General features: G+C 39.3%; 1 protein-coding gene across 2 annotated transcripts in view; it reads right to left on the bottom strand.

Annotated features, from left to right (window-relative positions):
- Positions 1-20046, bottom strand: part of MAP4K3 (mitogen-activated protein kinase kinase kinase kinase 3) — a 114441-nt gene that overhangs the window by 74188 nt on the left and 20207 nt on the right. For both annotated transcript variants that reach the window (XM_026653159.1, XM_026653158.1), the window contains exons 6-11: positions 16048-16090; positions 14478-14550; positions 11067-11198; positions 10712-10774; positions 10541-10622; positions 10317-10427 (exon numbers count right to left, since the gene is read on the bottom strand). In XM_026653159.1, coding sequence (XP_026508944.1) covers positions 10317-10427; positions 10541-10622; positions 10712-10774; positions 11067-11198; positions 14478-14550; positions 16048-16090 — 504 coding nt within the window. The remainder of the gene's footprint in view (positions 1-10316; positions 10428-10540; positions 10623-10711; positions 10775-11066; positions 11199-14477; positions 14551-16047; positions 16091-20046) is intronic.

A 20046-nucleotide genomic window follows, 5' to 3' on the forward strand; every position in this document is an offset into this window, starting at 1 on the left:
TTTTACTCATCTCCTTAGAATATTTTTAAATGCCTGATACAAGCAAAGTCTAAAAACAAAACGATATAAAGAGTATGTTTTGCATTTTAAAGACACACCACTACATTAGACTGCTGTCCAGGTACTAACAATATATATTTCCATTATATCTGTACAGTTTGTGCCAGTCTAGCTGAGTGTGCAATGGTTTTATAGCTGTTACATACATGATTCTGAATTTAAATGGAGAGTGGTAAGTCTGTATTTATCCTAATTTGTCTGCTTCCTTCTTATACTTGCTGTGCAAAGCGCTCAAGATCCTAACAGTATTTAAACAAAATTACCATGCCAAAGAATACCCGCTTAGTGCATTATATTGACTGCCTGGCCCACACACAAAGTTACAGAGCCCCACTTCGGAAAATTATAAAAAAAGTCTAAAAGAATTAAGTTAGAAACTGGCAAGGGGACAAGCATGCAATATAAAGTATAATAAAACTTGGTCCCTGTAAATAAAAATGTCTATTAAAAAAGGTCTTTGTGACTATCTGTGTTTCTGTTACAAGGACTGTGTGGCAGTTAAATAAGATGAACGTTTTGATGGGGCATCTCTGTTTTCAAGGGTTGTATGTCTTTTAAATAAAAATAGCTTCAAAGAACCCAGCTATTATGTCTTTAAGAAAAGAAACCTATTTACAGCAAAAAGCTGAAATGCATGTAGTAGAATTCAGGGGAAATAAAACAAAAACATGTGTTTCAAATAAACCAAAAATGCTCCTATATTCTGTATAAAACATGGATATTTGAGACATGTGTACATAAGTACAACTGAGCTGACTCAACACCACTGAATTACATTGGTTTAACCATAACCTACTGAAAAAAAGAGGTTGTGTGGAAATATTGCCTTCAGATGTAATCACTAAGGTTAAGATTCTGTCACAGGTATTTTTAGAAGTCAGGGACAGGTCACAGGCAATAAAGAAAAATTCACAGAAGCCCAGCTGTTTCAGCAGCCCAGGGGCCGCTGCTCCATCAGCCCTGAGACTGACCGCCAGTCAGCTGTTCTGGCAGCCCTGGGGCTGACTGGGGGCCCCAGCCGCGCCCCAGAAGTATGTACATACATACATAGGGAATTTCAGAGCTGTAGTGATCAAATCAATCTGCTAACTACAGACATTGAACTTTGTTTCAAACAGTTAGGCTGGCATAAAAAACAGCTTTTTTGGAGACTGTCTTCTTATAACAGCAACCATCTTTCAAAAATTATTACTGCTGGACTGCAGGACAAGGGGTTTTGCTTGCTTTATAAATCTGAAAATATATATTATACAATCTTACTCTTTGTACTTGCTGTCTTTACTAATAATGATACACATCTTTATTTCAGTGTGATTTGTTTAGAATGGAAACAGCAACTTCAAGCTGCATTACAGAGGTGATGGAGTTTGAAGGTTACAAAGAGTATTTCCCACTTTCGTTATCATTTAAAAAAAAAAAAATTATGTGGGGCCTATGCCAGGGGAGAGCACTACGACACTGACAGCATGATGCCTGGGGAGAAAGCAGAATTTCAAGACTGGTATCAGGACAACCGATAAGACATTTGACTTGCAGCAGGAGCTTGCGTATTATTGTCAGCAGGATGTCAACATTGAAATGGGCCTGTATCCTGTACAGAGAAAAGATCATGAAAATGAGATAGCTGTTGCAGTGAAGGGTCCTGATAGAGATAAACTTGTATATAGATCCTTTCCAGTGCAGAATGTTGGCCTCTGACTGCATGGCTATATACAAATTTATATTTTTACAGCCCAACACCGCAGCACTTCTCCCTCCAGACAACTATCACTGACAGAAAAAAGCTATTCGACTCCAGCTATCCAGTGGCTGTTGTATATCGCTCACGAAGAAAATATACAGATACAATATGCTTTACAGGTAGGATCCTACTTTCTAGACAGTTATGCCGTCACTAACAGGAAATGCACAGCCTTTCAATGGGGTTTTTAATGGGGTTTTTCCATGGCTGTGTCACCTATTATGATGAAAAAGCTCACAACCTAATGACAGGGACGACTTTTGGATTTCTTTATTACAAGTCAGCTCAAGACTGATTTTCTGAAAAGATGAGGATATGAAGTCAGGACCCTCTGGGAACACAAGTGGTAGGTGATGATAGAAATAGATAGGAGGGAGCTTGCAGATTTCTTCAACAAAGCCCAATTGCTTCAACTCTGGTGCTCAGGGATGCTCTTTTTGGAGGGAGGCCTAACACTATTTTCTTGTATTACAAACCTAACCCCAATGAAGAAATCCACTATTACAATTTTACCAGCCTGTACCCTTTCATAAACAAAACTAAAGAGCGCCCCATCGAACAAGCCGATATCGTTCATGACAAATTTGGACCCCTCACAAATTATTTTGGAATTCCAAAATTAAACAACACTGCCCACAAGGCCTCTCCCCCCCCCCCCATGTTATCTGTCTGAGTGGGTGGCAAACTTATGTTCCCACGATGCCAAATCTGTGTGGAAACTGAGTAGCAGAAGACATGTACCCATACTGATGAGGAGAGCGCCATCCTGGGGACTTGGTGCACAGTGGAATTGAATGCGGCCATAGCAAAAGGGTGTATGGTGGCGCAAAAAAAAAAAAAAAAAAACCACCTATGAAATCTGGCATTTTGAAGAAAAATCTGACAAACTCTTTTCTAAATACAGAAACAAGAGACTTAAGGGTATCCAAGCTGGTGCACAAAGAAAAACAACATAAATAAGTTAATGATTTCTAAAAAGAAAAGATGTGCATTTATGCCAACATAAGATTATTCTGAACATCACAAAGCATCAAATTGCTAAACTGTTTTTAATTTCTCTGGGGGGTAAATTAGGCAAAAGAACAAACCTAGCCAATACCAGCATCATGAGACTCTTGACGAACTCTTTCAGCACTTATTTTCTCCCAATTATGAGGTTTCATCCTCCAAGTTTATCAATGATGAAACAGCTTGCATGTCTTGGAAGCATACAAAAGAATGCTACATGGTCTCTGGCAATACCAACGTCTTCAGGGCTTATTTCACCACCACTTATGGCCATATTAGAACTATATAACCTGCTAGACAGGTTGCAAAGAGGTGCCTGTACCATGACACAGAGTAGGTGATATCTGTGAAAAGGGAGGGAGACTGGAAACTCCCTCCAGCGGATTATTTAAGGGACCTCACAAGCGAGATCCTGCCAGATCAACACATCACAGAGCTTGTGTCAGTAAGTCCAAAGTCGTATGGGTACAAGGTGTCAGAAGGGAAGGCCTACATGAAAGTCAAAGATTACCCTCAACATAGCAAACTGTGATAAGATCTACTTTGACAATCTGACAGATCTAATCTAGATTATAGCATAGACCTAGGGAAGTATAACCCAAAGAAGATAGAAGTGCAGCAGTCCTCTATTGTAAGGAACAAAAATCAGTAGCAAAGAGAGACAAAGACCCTTAAGAAAATGCAGACAGTCACAACATGAGGGTCATCAGAGAAAGGTTTAAAACCTGCACTACAGCTTTGGAAAATGGATACATGATGGAAACCTTTTTTTTATAATTCTAAAGGGCCTAGCAACTATTAGAAAAGTCACTTTATAAAAAATGTGTTAGGTAACACTGAGCAAATATCTGTTATGTCTGAGACTACTGTGTGGTGTTACAGTTGCAGGCAATCTCAATATAACGAACTGCTTTGTAAATAACCTTTTATCAATTTTGTGGAGGGGTCACCTGATGCTTTTAATGATGACGAGTTGTTTCCTACCAATAAAGTAAATAAGATTATTGTAGACTATTTGATTAACTCTGCTTGTGAAAGTGATGAAATTGAGAAAGCCTTTACCAAGTACATGCATTACAGGAATGTGTGCATTATGTATATAGTTCAAAACTTATTTTGTCCGGGGGGGGGGGGGGGGAAGAGTTGCACAATTAACCGAAACACAAAGTACATGATTCTGTTAAAAAAACCCAGGGATAAATTACAAATTATTATGCTTGCTCTGCAAATGTACGCTAGCAAGGCGGAATTCTTTCTAGAAGCTATTGAAGCTACCGAAAGAACTTATAGCTATCTGGTGGTGGATTTAAATACTTTTACACCAGAGGTTTATAGATTAAGAACTAGGATTTTCCATCCAGACTGGCCCACAGTTTATACTTTGAAAAGAACAGCTGGGTACAAAAAGAAATGAATTTTTGGTAAGTCCTTTTTAACAGCCGAGGCTGCCAACTGCAAGCACATCTGGCTATGTGAAGAGAAACCTGGTCCTTTTAAAATTACTTAACCAATCACCCCTGAAGAAAAGGAAGGGCATATTGTGTTCAGCCTCTGATAATTTAGTAGTGCCCATCTCAGAAATAGAACTCAATACCTTAACAGAAAAAGTACCTTTGACACACAATTAAGTACATGTGCTGAAAAAGTAATGTATAAGAACTGTGTAATAAAAGTATTTCACTAGAAAAAAAAAGCGTCTGGTGAAGCAGTCTGGTGAAGCATTTTCCCTCTGATAATGTGACTTTTGACTAATCAATAACAGAGTATGCAGGGGAAAAAAATGTACCTGGTGCCTTCCCACTAATTGGAGCAATTAAGGGTTTTCCCTCCAGCGGAGGAAAATATCAGAACAACTGTGGGTCACTTACTGGATCCTGAAATGAAGGCTATTCTTCAAAGGACCAATTTAGTTGAATATGAAATAAACTTTATGCAGCCATACTTCAAAGATACCTAATGTACATGAGGCAGAGTGATGAAGATAAAGAGAAAATAAATCTGTTTCTACTGGAACAGGAAAGAGCATGACTGCCAACCCCCAGAAACACCAAAGAACTCTGACTCCGTTACTCAGGAGGTGTTGGATAATGTGAATAGGTGTTACAAGAAAAATGCATTAGTATTGCTAAATAAAGTGAGCAGGGTAAAAACATCTCTTCACAGAACAATTATGGGGCTTTTGTGTACAAAGGCTCAGTTGTTAATGATTCTAACATGCTTAACTTAGTCAGGTTGTCACCCAAACAAGCTCCATTCCTAGAAAACATGGACCTAAAGGATGGGATGTGTTTATAAATGCCACAGTGGAGCTGAACGTACCATCTTCCACAACGCAGCCAACATAGAGCTTTTGGAACGCCTGAAGGCCTTTAAACCATGGCTGATCAAGAAACCACCCCCTTTTTCCCTCCTAAAAAGCAAAAGTTGGCTAAAAACCCAAATGGCTCAATGTGCAATGTTTTTCATGCATTCATTTTTAAAATAGTAATGTTTTCCTTTAAACCAAACATTTCTATACTTAAAAAAAAATACTATGTACTTTCTCTGCATTGGCCATTGTACCAAACAAAAAACAAAACCAAACAAAAAAACCCCACATCACCAGACATGAATTGTCTTTAAACCCCCACCTGAGGTTGCTTTATTGAGAAACACGATTATAAAAGTAATTGCAAGATACACACATCTGGGCTTGCAGAAACATGTTTTGAGTAAGCCTAGACATGCCCAAGTTTTGTTTTGTTTTGTTGTTTTTCTTAAACAGAATTCATCACTATCCTGTCCTTTTGCACTAAATCACTAGAGTACAGTTTTAAAATCTGACCAAAAGATAAACCCTTACTCCAGTGATGTAAGAAAAACTGCAGCTATAGCCTCAGGCGACAGAGCAGGAGTTTTGTAATTCTCCAACGTGAAACACATTGGTGGCATTGTTTAAAAATTTCATAATGCTTCTAGGAAAGAACACAGTTTGGGGAGTATCCGTATGAGTCAAAAAAGTCTCTACAGTCACACTCCACCAGGTACAAGCTGAGCCATTGTTCACTTGGTTGGTTGTGTGTGTTGACCACAAAACCTTGGGGGAAGTCTCTGAGATTGACTGCCACCTGAGAGCCATTTGCAAGCAAGCACATCTAAGAAATTCTCTTGTGTATAAGGGTCTGCTGATAAAAACACACAATGGCTGTATAGTGTCCATATTCGCATGTAGTCAAAAGAACGTTTCTCCTCTGATTTATCTCTATGACATTGTCAAAAGCCCCAAACACAATCATATTGATAGTGTCTGTCAAAGCCTTTGCAAAACATATTTCTGGTCTCAGGTTCCCAGTTTTTATCAGGGAATAGTGATCAGCACATCCCTGGTTGGAAGATAGGTCAAAGGCAAACAAGGTGTAACTTGTGCAAAACGCCTCATGGTTGATTAACAGAGAGTGATCTTCCATGTGTTTACCAGCCGTCTGCACCAGATTCACGTTTTCTCGTGCAGTTTCCGGCCCTGAAGTCTGGTTGCAGAGGTTTAGCTGGTATATGTTCACTATCCACACACAAGGCCACAAAATTAATATTGTAATGTTTAAAGTGAAAGAGGTTTTTAAGTGTAATTTCCACGGTCTAGTTTTCCACATCTTCTGTAGCAGCATTCCCTTAAAGCCCAATTCAAAATTGAATGTCTCTTAACTAGAGTAAATAGACAGACCACCCACTTCTATACAACCAGGTCTATAAGATTTATCAATCTCCACTTCACTGCTCTCTTTACAGTTTCAGCCATGGATCATGTGATGCCTGGGTTCGTGGAAAGGAAATTCATTCTTCCTGATATCAGCAAGAGCAATCTACCAACTCTTCAGTGAGCCTGAGAGAGACCAATATCGCAGATGAGAGATTCCCTTTGCTAACTTTTCTTTCAAGTTTCACACTGGAAGAATTTTTCATTGATTCAGTCTGCTTGCCCAGTGTCAAAGATCTGATGTGTATGCTGGTATGTTAATTTTGCTTTTGGATTCACTATTTCACTTTAGTTAGTCTTCTGTAAACTGTCATCACATTCTAGTGAAGAGCTGCTTACTGATCTTCAGTCTCCATATTTCCTTGCAAAGACATCAGCAGCTCTGCAACCATGTCTATTGTGAACACTTCACTTAGAAAATGTTATTCTCTTTTCTCTTCTCTCCCCCCCCCCCCTCGCCCATGCTTTACATAAGATCTAAATAATGCTGCATTCATGTCTCTTATGACATTTAGTGCACTCTCCTTTACAGGCTGGACACATTTTCCAAGAATGGTGTAGGTTTTTTTTTTTTTTTACTGTATCTTCCACAAGTGTATCTTTCCATTCTTTGTAGACTGTCTCCAAATCTTCTGCTTGAGTTTTGTGCTTTTTGCTAAGTCTCACTACAAGTTTGTATTCTTGGATTCACCTTTGATTTTATCTGTGAGTTTTTCAGACTTCCTAAAAATTGTACATCAGAGAGTTTCTTCACTATGTCATTTAGATCTGGAGTTAGATTGGATGTATTCAAGTAGGTCACTTGCCATAATAAATATGAGACAGCTTACTTTGTATTTCTCACTTCCCACGCAATGATGCAAAATTGCTTGTCAAAGCCTATCCATTTTGACCATGCTGATTTATCAGCAAAGGGAAAACCTTCTGGAGGGATTATTATAGGAAATATTAGCTTCATTGCTCTTGAAGAAACTTATTTCTTTTACAATCTGCTACTTTTTATCCTGCTGCTTCTGTACCTTTAAGGCATCTTCTCCACCCCCTCCCACTTCTCCTGTGGTGATGCCTCTCATCCTTTTCTGTTTCTATGAGTCTGGGACACCTTGCTGAAGCTGTTCCGGTGTGTTGCCCACAGCCCAGTTTCTTGAGAGAGTCTCTTCTCTACGTTCCTTTCTGAGGAAAATATATTTTTCTCTGGCCTCTGCTTTGGGTAGGAGTTTTTCTTGCCCTCCATCCTTCTTAGGACACTTAGTCTCTCTCTTCCCCCCCACTGCCAAGTTTAGACCTGGCGCCAGAACCGGGGGCTGCTACAGTGCTTGAGGATAAGGAAAATAAACATTCCCTGCTTATGGTAGTGGAATTTCACTGATTCTTTTTCTTTTATTTTCTTCTTTCTCTAGGAAATAGGATACAGCCATTTCTGTCACCATATTGCATGTAGTGGGACACAGAAGAACTAGGAGCACACTCGGCAGCAGAGGTAAGAACTTTATTAGTAGTAAGCCAAAAGTGACACAGAAGAGTTAAAGCAGGGCTCACTCTTAAAGAGCCCTCCAGCACAATTATAATCCCTGTGGAATGAAATGGTTCCAGCAAAGGAAGATTTGATATTAATCACTTCAAGGGCCCAAGAAGAGAATTCAAGATGAGGAAGGTGCAAATCGTATCAGGGATCCTTTCCACAGGCAAATGGCAGAAGACAACCGCACATCAATTATTCAATCCAACTTCCAAGGAACCAGGAACGACCCCATAGGGACAGCAACTCTTAGAACCGCTCCTTTCTAACTTCCTGCTACAATTTTAAAGGAACTGTATATGCAACCTCACAACTCCCCCCATTTTTTCCTGTACAAACAGTATTTAACAAGAATTAAACTACAAATCAGAAATGCAGACATGTCACTGGTTTCACTACCTGTCCATATGTGGTCATCTTTTGGTCTTGATGAGGGGTTTTCCCCCCAACCATAATCATTTGGATTATGAAAACCCAAAAGTTAAGAGACTCCAGTCCAATAGGCTTAGCATTCAACAGATCATCTCCTTTAGCGAAGGATGCAGTGAGACCCTTTCCACCTGGTGCTGCTCTCCCTTGTTGTTTATTGTCTTTAGATTTTAAGATCTTCACTGTAAAAATAGGGTCTATATTTTTTCTGCGAATTGCTTGCATGCTGTCTGGTACTACAATAATTAATAAGAACATTACATTTATGAACTGCTTACTCCCACCCCTTGTCCTTCTGTGTGTGTACAGTATTTTATTTCCCAAGGTCTTAAGAGCCTACATACTATTGCATAGTGCTCAGCACGTTGTGGGCATTACCAGAAACAAATAATATAACATTGGCTCATTTCAAGTTCTAATGAGATGTGTTAGTCTACTGTCATCTTCACGTTTTATTTCTTATCACATCTGACCAACTTTTGTCTAACTAGCAGTCTCTGAAGTCAAAACTAAATAAATTTTGGAATTCAATAGTTTAGCCTGGTCTCACCCTGAAAGGTCATTTCCATTTGCAGACATTTTGAGAGTTAGTTTTTCACAAAAGAAGTCAAACACAAACATACAGGAACACAATTACAGAATCCATGGCATGCCTGCCTGTCACAAAAGATTTAAGCTTTCAAAACTGATAATCAATTTGGAAGCTGCTAATATTTGGATAGTCTACATTTATACTGTGTAGGCAAATACACCATAAACTAGACATTCTGACTGCATGCTATCCATTTTCTCTTGTTTGTGAAACATTTAATTACTGCCTGGTTTATCATTCTTATATAAGCATGCTATTTTTTTCATCTGTAGAAGCTTGCACTGATGTTATGCCTTGACGTTTGACAAAACTAAGTGAAATCAAGTTTTCTGGATTATTTTAAAACTGGAAATAATATAAATATAACTGCAAAAGGAATGTAACAGAATACAAACAACTTTCAAAAAAAAAAAAGATTAAAGAAAAGACTACACGAAGCATACTTTCACTGTGATACTAGTGCTGAACAGAAGATTAGCAGTGGAAGACAAAGTTCTACATTGATCCTAAAATAGTTTCCAAGCTTTAGCTCCTTGTGGGAGATAAAGTGGAGGGGACAGGGTGAAGGAAGGGCATCCATGTGAAGAATCAGAGAGAAAGGGACTTGGCTTTACACAGTAGTACTGAAGAACTAGTCGTATACCTGTATGGTTTAGGGCAAAAGTTCTGGCTCATTTAGAGACTGTTACTGAGGATACTCCCAATACAGATCCCTCTTAGATGAAATGAAGTAACCATAAGGTTTGCTACTACAGAACAATCGTTTGGGGAAGAGATTCCAAAACAGAGAGAATCTCAGTACTCCACACTCATGAACCTGAATATCTATTAACAAAAGAATACAAGTAGGCTTTGTAAACAATTTCTACACCTGTACCTGGATGGGTTTAGGATTTTTTTTTTTTTAATAGTACCATATACGACCTGGTCCGTGTTTAGACAATAATTAAGAACCTAAAATATCACAATTAGATACTTTGAAATTATCATTTCACCCTTGCTTTCTGCTTCTTTAGGTTTTTCTTCCCAATTATAACAAATTCTGAAAATGTACTGCACTTGTGACAAAATACCATACTCTGGTTACACACAGATCAAAATGACCTTTTAAAAACTTTTGAGATCTCAGAATAGACATTATAGTAAATGCTTTTAGATCTATACGTATCAAACATTTTAAAAACCCATTTACTAGCAAAACCCATTTACTTTTATGGTTAGCATGTATTCTTACCTCAGGATCATCATCATCAAAATCATGGTACGTGGAATGATCAGGATTATTCATTTTATCCAATAATTCAATAGCAAGGGTTCGATTTAAGGGCTGTGTAACAAAAGGGTGCTAATTGACAAAGACAAGGGAAAAGAGAAAGTTTTAATTTAAACTTGAACACGGTAAGTTTAAAGGTACTTTCAGCTCAGAACTACTTCAGAAAATACAAACAAAAATCATACCTGTAGTAATTTTTCAGCTGTAGGTCTCTTCTTAGGATTTTTTGTAAGTGCCATTTTCACGAAGTGATGGAAATTATTTGACCTGCAAAATGAAATAGTGAACATTAGAATTCAGTAGTTTAGTGAAATGCAAGATTAGTATAATATAATAAGAGAGCAAAATATGCTTACCATTTCATTTTGTCCTTTAGCTTGGGAGGCTGAAAGTTGCTTTTCGTCATTAAAAACAGTGCTCTGAAAACCGATAACATTTTTGTGATTTTTTGTATTGTGATTATCCATTACTTTACACATTTTTATTTTTGGCTGCAATAAAAAAATCCATCAACCCAAAAAAGATGAGATTAGGCTACTTGTTTATGCAAAATGCAGCCATTACAAATTTTCATGTGTACATTTTGAAAACTTGCAGACAATACTACTGGCAATAACCACTCATATTACAAACATGTCTAGCCAACTATTTAAAAAAAAATGTTATTCACAGAGCTTTACAGCCTGCCATAAACAGATTTTATTTACCAACCTCATGGGATGCAAGTCAAACATAGGAGGCTGAAGTTCTGCAAGTTCTATAGCAGTTATTCCAACGGCCCAAAGATCACACAGTTGGTTATAGCCACCCTTCCTTTCAACTGCAGCAACTTCTGGAGCCATCCTAAAATATATATGTTTTTAAGAGAAAAGACATTTCTCTGTTTGAGTTAGTTGTGGAGAGAGATAAATCTAACACTTTTCAGTGTGAGTCAATGTTTTATTATTCATTTTTCTAGAACACATTGTATACACAACCTTTTATTTATTTGACTTATTTGTAAGCATTTGAAATCCTGTGATCTACTGAGCTTCAATGTATTTCAGTTTTTTTCCCCCCCACTTTGTCCATTCCACTCTATGGCATTAGTGTTGTGGTGTTCATTCACTCAATTGAGGAGAGCTGGCTGCAAGTCATTCCAAAATCACTTCACACTCTTGAGTCAGAGGAACTGCAACAGTGAGGTGCAATTTTCTGTCCATATCCTCCCAGGGCTGAGCATACTGCCTCCCAAATACACCAAAGTCTGGCAGCAAATGGACAAAACCAACTAGTGTTGATTTTTTAGCCATAGCACAAGGGAGCTATCACTGGACTACCAAACTAGCCCTACATTTTATGATTAAACTGGAGTACAATCTAACTATAAAAAAAGTTTTAAAACATCAGCCTGGAAAGTGATAAAATGAAGGTTAGGAGAATTCTATAGGAAAATGCATCTAACTTTTTCACTCCTTGAGTCACCAGACCTGGGATTTATTCCCAACTCTGCACATATGTCCTATGCGACACAACCACTTTGTGTCTCAGTTTCCTCATCTGTAAAATGGAAATAATAATTATCTACTTCACTGGGGTGTTGAGAGACTTCATTAAAATTTGCAAAGTACTCTGAGATCCTCAGATGCAAAAGTACTATATACTCAATTGATATCCATAAACAGAAGCACCCAATACATTTTAAATTATTGACTAACCAATGTAAGGTGAAAACACCTGTTTTGGTTTGTTACAGATACGGTTACATGCTATAGCCCTATCAGGCTATGAACTCAATCCAAGCATGGCTGGGTCTCATTAATATGAAAGACCACCAAGAAAAACCCCAGCTGGAGTAGGAGTTCAGTAGATGATACTCTTCCCTCCCAGTCGGTAATAAATCAATGCCCCAGAACAATGGTAGGTGACACTATGTAGCAGGAGAAAAATGAAAACTGCTCTAAACACAGATATCCTTACCATTTGTGATCAAGAAAGATAGGTTTCTTGCATAGTTGTGTTGTTAAGCTTGGGTGACTTGAACATGTTCCAATATGGATAATTACTGTCTGCTTACCTAAATTTCTTCTTCCATCTCAATTGAGTACATTAGTCTATGTACCCTGTCTTAAATTACTGTGCAACTTCACTTGAGGTGGTTAAAGAGACTGCTGTCTATATTAAGTTTGTAAAGCCTTTTGTAATCTTTTTGGTAACTTAGGTACTATGTAAGTGTGAGGTCTTATGTTATTACAAAACTCTAACAAAAACACTAAGTTTGCTAGTTTGGCTAAAAGGGGATGAGATGATTGTTTCTCTTTTCCTCCCCATTATTTTTCTCTTTACCCCCTTAAAAGCTATTCTCAGAATTAAAAGGTTAATCAAAATAGAAAAATCACTTGAACATTTAGTTGCAGACCTATGTACTGTTACACATCTTGTATGACGCATACATTCAGCTGGGTCCTGAAGCAAGGAATCTGGTCAGCAGTTACGCCTGGCTCCCACTAGAGACCACTGTGGCACATGCTGAACAGGCAGCCACTCTGTCTCTCTGATTGTTCTCTAATCCCCCTGCCCTTTTCCAAGCCATTTGGAGCAGGGAAGTTTATGTTTGTTGCATTAGTGCCCAAGAGGCAAGAAAAGCAAGGAGCTACTGGTGGAAGGAAGAGACCACTGAGAAACAGGAGCTAAGGGAGGAATAGGAGATGGTGTGAGGAGCAAAAGCTAATGTGGAAATGGAAGGCAACTACCAATGGAGCTAGTACTATCCTATAGCAACTTCCTCCGCTCCCACCCAGCGACCATACCCTCTCCCCATCAAAACCCCCTGGTTATCTTTAACACACACACCCCAAGCCTTCCCCTCCCTTCCATCTCTTCAAAAGGGGTACAAGGAATGAAGTCTTACTTGCTCCCACTGCTCAGGGGAGCCATCCGAAATAAAACTGGTGCCTTTTACCAGCATTAAATCCACACAATATTTTCAAAAGTGATGTTCATGATTATATGCAAATTATTTACAATTATGCAAGTCAGCTTGAAACATTACCTAAGGAGACTGACACAACTTGGCAGCTACATAGTGGTTTGCGTTAAAGACCGCTATAGATCAGGATTACAGTCATCCAGGCACCTCAGCCAGGAAATAGAGCCACAATCCATTTATGCAATCATGAGTGGAAGGTGGTTTGTACAACTGTGAAAGGGAGGTGGATCCATGTGACACTATATATTAAAAATACAGCCCACACTATGGAAAAGTTTGAACACCTTATTCATGGGCATATTTCAAGAATACAAATCCGAATGGAGAGACTTGTGGTAATATATACACATTTGTACATCATGTTTTCACACAAAGGATCTCAAAATACTTTTCAAAGCAGCACAGAACAGAGAAATAATGTTTTACAGTAAATATACACAACTCTCTTAAACGCAGCCAGGGAAAGTCATTTCCAGTATATAGATGGAGTAAAAGAAAAAGCTGAAATTTAAAAATGATAAATATGCAAGTAAATATACTTGTAGGCCAGTTATAGTGAGAAAAGAATAAAAGGGTGTGGAGTACTAGTGGAAGGGAAAGGTGAGTGGGATTTAATTTAATAATAGAGTAAAGCAAACAGGAAGGTTTTTAAAACAAGATTTGAAGAGGAAATGGCTGAGAAGAGCATTCCAGACATAGTAAGCACATCTGTTGACACAAACAAGTGAAACAACAACAACTCCCAACTGTGAAGAGTTCCAGGAAAGGCATGTCAGTGAAAAGAAACATTTGAAACCTAAATGGGTGGGTAGAAAAAGTATTTGTAAGATCAGAATTAAAGGGGGGAAAACTCCAGGGAGAACTTTAAAACTAGATTCAATGACTGATATTAGTCAACGGTGATGAAATATATAGCTGATACAACTATTTTTCAGAGCATCACAGTACTCTGGTCACAACATTCTGATGTTTAGCTAAGTTTAATATTTGGTATAAGTCATTAAAAAAATAAAATATACGGGCAATAAACGAAGACTCTCAAAATGCTTAGTCTAACCAGGAAATTAAGAACAGAAACTTCTTTTTATACAAATTACTATTTTTGGAATTGTAAAAGTTATTATTACATTAACAATCAAGTAAAACACAATTACCAATATGGTGTGCCAATGAAAGATTTCCTTTTGGCAATTGTAGCTGTTATCTGTGCAGATACTCCAAAATCAGCTATAAAAAATTAAGATAATTAATTAAAGAAGTAATGATCAAAAGCAAGTCATTAATTATCAACAGGAGAGTTAAGCTTCTTTGTAGTAAAAACTTCTAAATATCTAAGGACACAGAAGCTAATGAGGTTTTTACAGAATCCACCATAAATTTCCACAGAATCACCTTCTCCCAGCCATCCTGTCAAACACACACCACAAGAAACACAAAGGAATTGCAGTGTAGAAGTCCTAACAGACACAAATATGTATATGTTCCCATGTTAGAGTACACCTATGAATTTTATACCATCTATCCATGTAATAAACCCTTTAAAAATCCTCTGAACAAAGTTATTTCCATCCGTTCTGCTTTGCTGAGAGCACACTATATCACTACTTGGGAAACTTGTGTAAAGAACTGAGACATGTCTTCATATAGACGTGTAATATGACATATATTAATGCTGATCATAAAATACATGTTTATTTTGTTAATGTAAAACATGACCAGAAATATTAACATTGATAATATTTTAAAATAATCTTTGTCACTACAAAAATAGAAGGGCAGCCAGCGTCAGTTGTAACTGACCAAGGATATTAAAACTTTTTGAACAACGTAACATGGTTAAGTTTAAGAAAGTCTTCTGGAAAAGTAATCAACATCAGTTTAAAAATAAAACAGATTTAAACTATAAATGAAGACCTTAACAAAGCACCTAACAGCTAATATTGTGCTTGAATAAAATTAATTATAAAATGTGACTAAGTGTGAATCTGTTTCTTTTACAATGGTGTTTTTCTCTTTTTTTGTTTTAAAACATAAGTGTTCTTTCCCTTCCTGGTTGCTAACCAATTCTGACCGGGAAATCATATCACCCATGTTAAAGTTAAAATAAATTAAAAAGTAGTAAGTCTTGAGGGTTCTCATTTTCTACTCTTGCAATACATAGAATGCAATTAATAAGATCAATAATATGTTTTATTAGTTAACATTTTCCCTATAATTCGAGTAATTGTATAAACTTAATTTGAAATGTAATGCAATATATTCCAGTACCTATAAAAAGATATTTTTTAAATAGACTCTGATAAGTACTGTATTCATAAGGATTTTCTGATATCGGCTTTTAGATTCATATACTTATGCAGCCTTAGGAGGTAGTTTTCATATTTCTGAGACTTGGCAGGTGCATTTATTAAAATGAAATGTAGTAAAGGATTTAATTTTAGCCTACTTTTTCAATGTCAGACTAATTCACTATGGGAGTATGTCTTTCACCTGATTTCCAAAGCTATAGTCTGATTAGCCAGTTGTGCACACCCATGCACCAATTCAATCACAACTGAGACCTCATCAATGAAAAAAACTAGTCCTAATAATACCTCCCCTCTCACTGAAGTTTACTGGTATTATATAACATTCTGGCATTCTTGGATGAGAATTCAAAAAAGTTTTTATAATCTGCAGTATCTTTTTGCAGTATAATCTGAAAAAGATTTCTGAAGTACTTACCTAATTTTACATGGCCATTATCTGTTAGAAGAATATTTGCTCCCTTAAAGAGAGAAAAAGAATTCAATTAAAATGTGTATCTTTTTTTAACATTATATGCTTCTTTATGCTCTGAGATATAAACCCTAGCATCAAATATTGCCTATATTCTGTATTTTATTTAATTTATTTAAATTTACACAAATGCTAAGAGAACACCTATCCGTATGTTCTAGAGGTCCTTGATATAACTTTAAAATAAATCATAAATAATACCATAGGTGCAACAGTACAATTTATTATAATCCCCCCTCAGTAGGACAGGCAACAAAAAGTCAAATCCCCTGCCTCTCCAAATAATCTCCCACCCTTACTTAACTCTATAGACTTAATCATAACACAGTTACAAAGTATGAGCTTCATTTTGAAACCATTACTTCTATGATAAAGTGATGACAAAGTGATGCAAAACTGGACTCTCAAATATAATTTGTCTCTCTTTGCTGCTGTGTTAAGACATCAAGGCAAAGAACATCTATATGTTTTGAGATAAAATTTGAAAAGAAATTGAAAGCAGAGGACAAACCAAAACAGACTAAGTGTTTGAAGAATCTGAAATTTGTAAAACTGAAATGACAACATTAAGTTATGGGACCCCCATGTTCACAAATACCCTGTAAATTTTATTGTAGCTGTACATGTCTATGCAACTCAGATTCCCATTAGTTATGAAATCCTCCCCCAAACAGCAGAATTAGTTTTGAGACCATTTGCCTCTACTGATTAAATCATACTTTCCTTTCTCTATCTACATTCATTAATAGGTGACTTATAAAGATCAAACAGGAAAACAATCAGATTTATATTTCCAAAAGAAAAACAGTTTAGTCCCATTTTGAGATCCTCACTCATTGTAATCTGATGGACCTGCCTTGATACTAAAATACCTAGGCAAACAGCGATTTTGCTTGTGCTAGATTTAGAAAGTACACTGCTGTGGGGCTACATGCAGTGTTTATTTGGATATAACAACCAGAACGAATGCTCAAAATTGATCCTTCACATCAGATTCCATTATAATTACCTGTTACAAAGGACATGGAACAAGCCTGAGCTGAATAAAGAGGCTGGCTAAGGGCAGAACTGAGCTGAGGGAGAAGCTGCCTAAGGAAGAGCTAAACAGGAAGAGCAGAGAAACTGATTTAGCGGCAGATGTGAGCACCACAGACAAGTTGGTGTGTGAAAAAGCGAATTAGGTTTCCCGAAGTACAGCTTGTGCTTTTCTGATTACCAGTTTTTATACAAAAGGACAAAGTAGGCCCTCAGTACACCCATGCAACCCAACAGCTTTGAAAGGCTTTGCGCAAGTGTAGCTGATAGACCTTGTGACTGGAACATAGTACAGTAACTCCGCACTTAACGTTGTAGTTATGTTCCTGAAAAATGCGACTTTAAGCAAAACGATGTTAAGCGAATCCAATTTCCCCATAAGAATTAACGTAAATGAGGGGGTTAGGTTCCAGGGAAATTTTTTTCACCAGACAAAAGACTTTTTTTATATATATATATATATATACACACACACTAAGTTTTAAACAAATAATTTAATACTGGTACACAGTGATGATGATTGTGAAGCTTGGTTGAGGTGGAGGAGTCAGAGGGTGGGATATTTCCCTTACTGCTAAATGATGATGAACTAGCAATTGGCTGAGCCCTCAAGGGTTAACTCTCTCACTCGACAAGGCAGCAGGAATGGAGGGAGATATGCGCATTTCCCCTTTAAGTACACTGCCTTGTTAATTAGATCAGCTTGCTGAGACCGCAACTGCTGCAAGCTCCCTCCATCCCAGAGCCCTCGTGTGTCCCCCCTGCTCTGTGGAAGATGGGGTAAGCGGGGTGCAGGAGCAGGGGGAAGGGGGACACCCTGACATTAGCCCCCCTCTTCCTTCCCTCCCCCCCGCACAGCAAGCAGGAGTCTCGGGGAGCAGCTCCAAGGCAGAGGGCAGGAGCAGCACATGGCAGTGGGGGGAGGGACAGCTGAACTGCTGGCAATTGATAGCCTGCTGGGCAGCTGCTGCACAGGGAACTTAGGGGAGCGGGGAGCTGATAGGGTAGGGTTACCATACGTCCGGGTTTCCCCGGACATGTCCGGCTTTTTGGTCTTTAAATAGCCGTCTGGGGGGGATTTGTAAACATCTAAAAATGTCCGGGATTTCCCCCCGGATGGCTATTTAAAGACTGAAAAGCGGCTGACAGCGGGGCCGGACCGAGCCGCTCGGATTGGGGCCTCTCCGGCAGCCAAAGCCCCTCCCTGGCTCCCCCCCGCGCCGGCAGCGCTGGGGGGGGGGGCTGCGCGCTCCGTGAGGGGGCGGGGCTGGCAGCGGCAGCCAAAGCCCCTCCCCCGCTTCCCCCCTTCCCTGTGGCTTCAGATCGCCTTGCCGGCAGCGCCGGGCGGAGCTGGGCGCTCAGCCAGACACTCTAAGCTGAACATACATGGGGAAGTCAACTGCAACCTTGCAAAGGTGAGGTAAATCACTCCCTTTCCCCTTCCCCTTGGAGCAACAGGGGAGTGCAAGCATGTGGGGGAATTGTGATTCTCTGACTCACACTTCCTCCCTGGGATGTTCCTGGGATGGTGCAGCTTTTTAATGCAAAGACCCTTATTCACAGCTATGCCGAAGGGCACAATCTATCTCTAATGAACAAGTTCTGTGATAAATGCAAAACACCAACCTAGACTTTGCTTTACAAATGAATGAATTCTAGCATAAAGGAGCTGAAGGAGCACTGTGATTGGCGCATATAAGAGCACAGATAATGCAGTTTTGCCACTAATCACAATTTTATTGCCAGTCTTGCTATGTTTCGTGTTTTTCTCAAAGTCCCAGCTTCTGAAGTTATGGGATTATGTGACAATCTCAGCTTCTTCTTTTTTTTTTTTTAAAGGCAAATTTTTAGCTTTCATAGTTGTGGGGGGAGTTGGAGAAGGGGCATGGGATCCTGGGGGACAATCAGGGGACAGGGAGCGGGGGGGGGTTGGATGAGTCAGGGCAGGGAGCGGGGGGGTTTAGATGGGTCGGGGATTCTGGGGGTGTGTGGAGAGGGGTTGGGGTAGTCAAGGGACAGGGAGCGGTTAGATGGGTTGGAGGTTCGGGGGGGTGAGCATTCAGGAACAGGGAGCAGTTGGATAGGTGTGGGAGTCCCGGGGATCTGGCGGGGGTGTGGATAGGAGTCAGAACAGTCAGGGGACAGGTAGGGAGTGGGATCCTGGGGGGCAGTTAGGGTGGGGGGGGGTCTCAGGAGGGGGCAGTCGGGGACAAGGAGAAGGGAGACTTAGATAGGGGGTGGGGTCCCTGGGGGCGGTTAGGGGCAGGGGTCCCGGGAGGGGGTGAACCGGGGACAAGGAGCGGGGGTGGGGGGGTTGGATGGGTTGGGGGTTCTGTGAGGGGCAGTCAGGGGGCGGGAAGTGGGAGGGAGTGGCTGGGGGGGCGGGGCAATCCCCCCCGTGGAGTGTCCTCTTTTTTGAAAGTTCAAATATGGTAACCCTATGATAGGGGGGCTGCCGGTCCACCCTGGTTCCAAGCCCCCACCAGCTAACTGCAATGGGCTGCTCTTCCTGCAAACAGTAGACAAAGCAGGCGGCTGCCAAACGATGTTAGAAGGGAGCATTGTACAACTTTAAACGACCATGTTCCCTAACTGATCAGCAACGAAACAACGTTAACCAGGACGACTTTAAGTGAGGAGTTACTGTACATAATTCTGTGGCTAATACACAAGTAGTACTACAATCCAGTTCACGTCCTCTCAGCTGCATTGACTCCGCAACATTAACCGGAGTAAATATGTAACAATCACTAAAACAGGCAGACATGGCTCAATACAGTATGCAGATCTTTAGCTTAAGGGGATGCCATTTTTCACAGTAAAACTGCATTTTATAAGAACACCGATTTTGTTTAAATTCCATTAAGCATTATAGGTCTGATCTACAGCCAAATGAAGTCAACTGAAAGA

This window comes from Terrapene carolina, unplaced genomic scaffold, assembly GCF_002925995.2.
Source record: "Terrapene carolina triunguis isolate 2854851 unplaced genomic scaffold, T_m_triunguis-2.0 Scaffold132, whole genome shotgun sequence".
NCBI classification, from domain to species: Eukaryota; Metazoa; Chordata; order Testudines; family Emydidae; genus Terrapene; species Terrapene triunguis.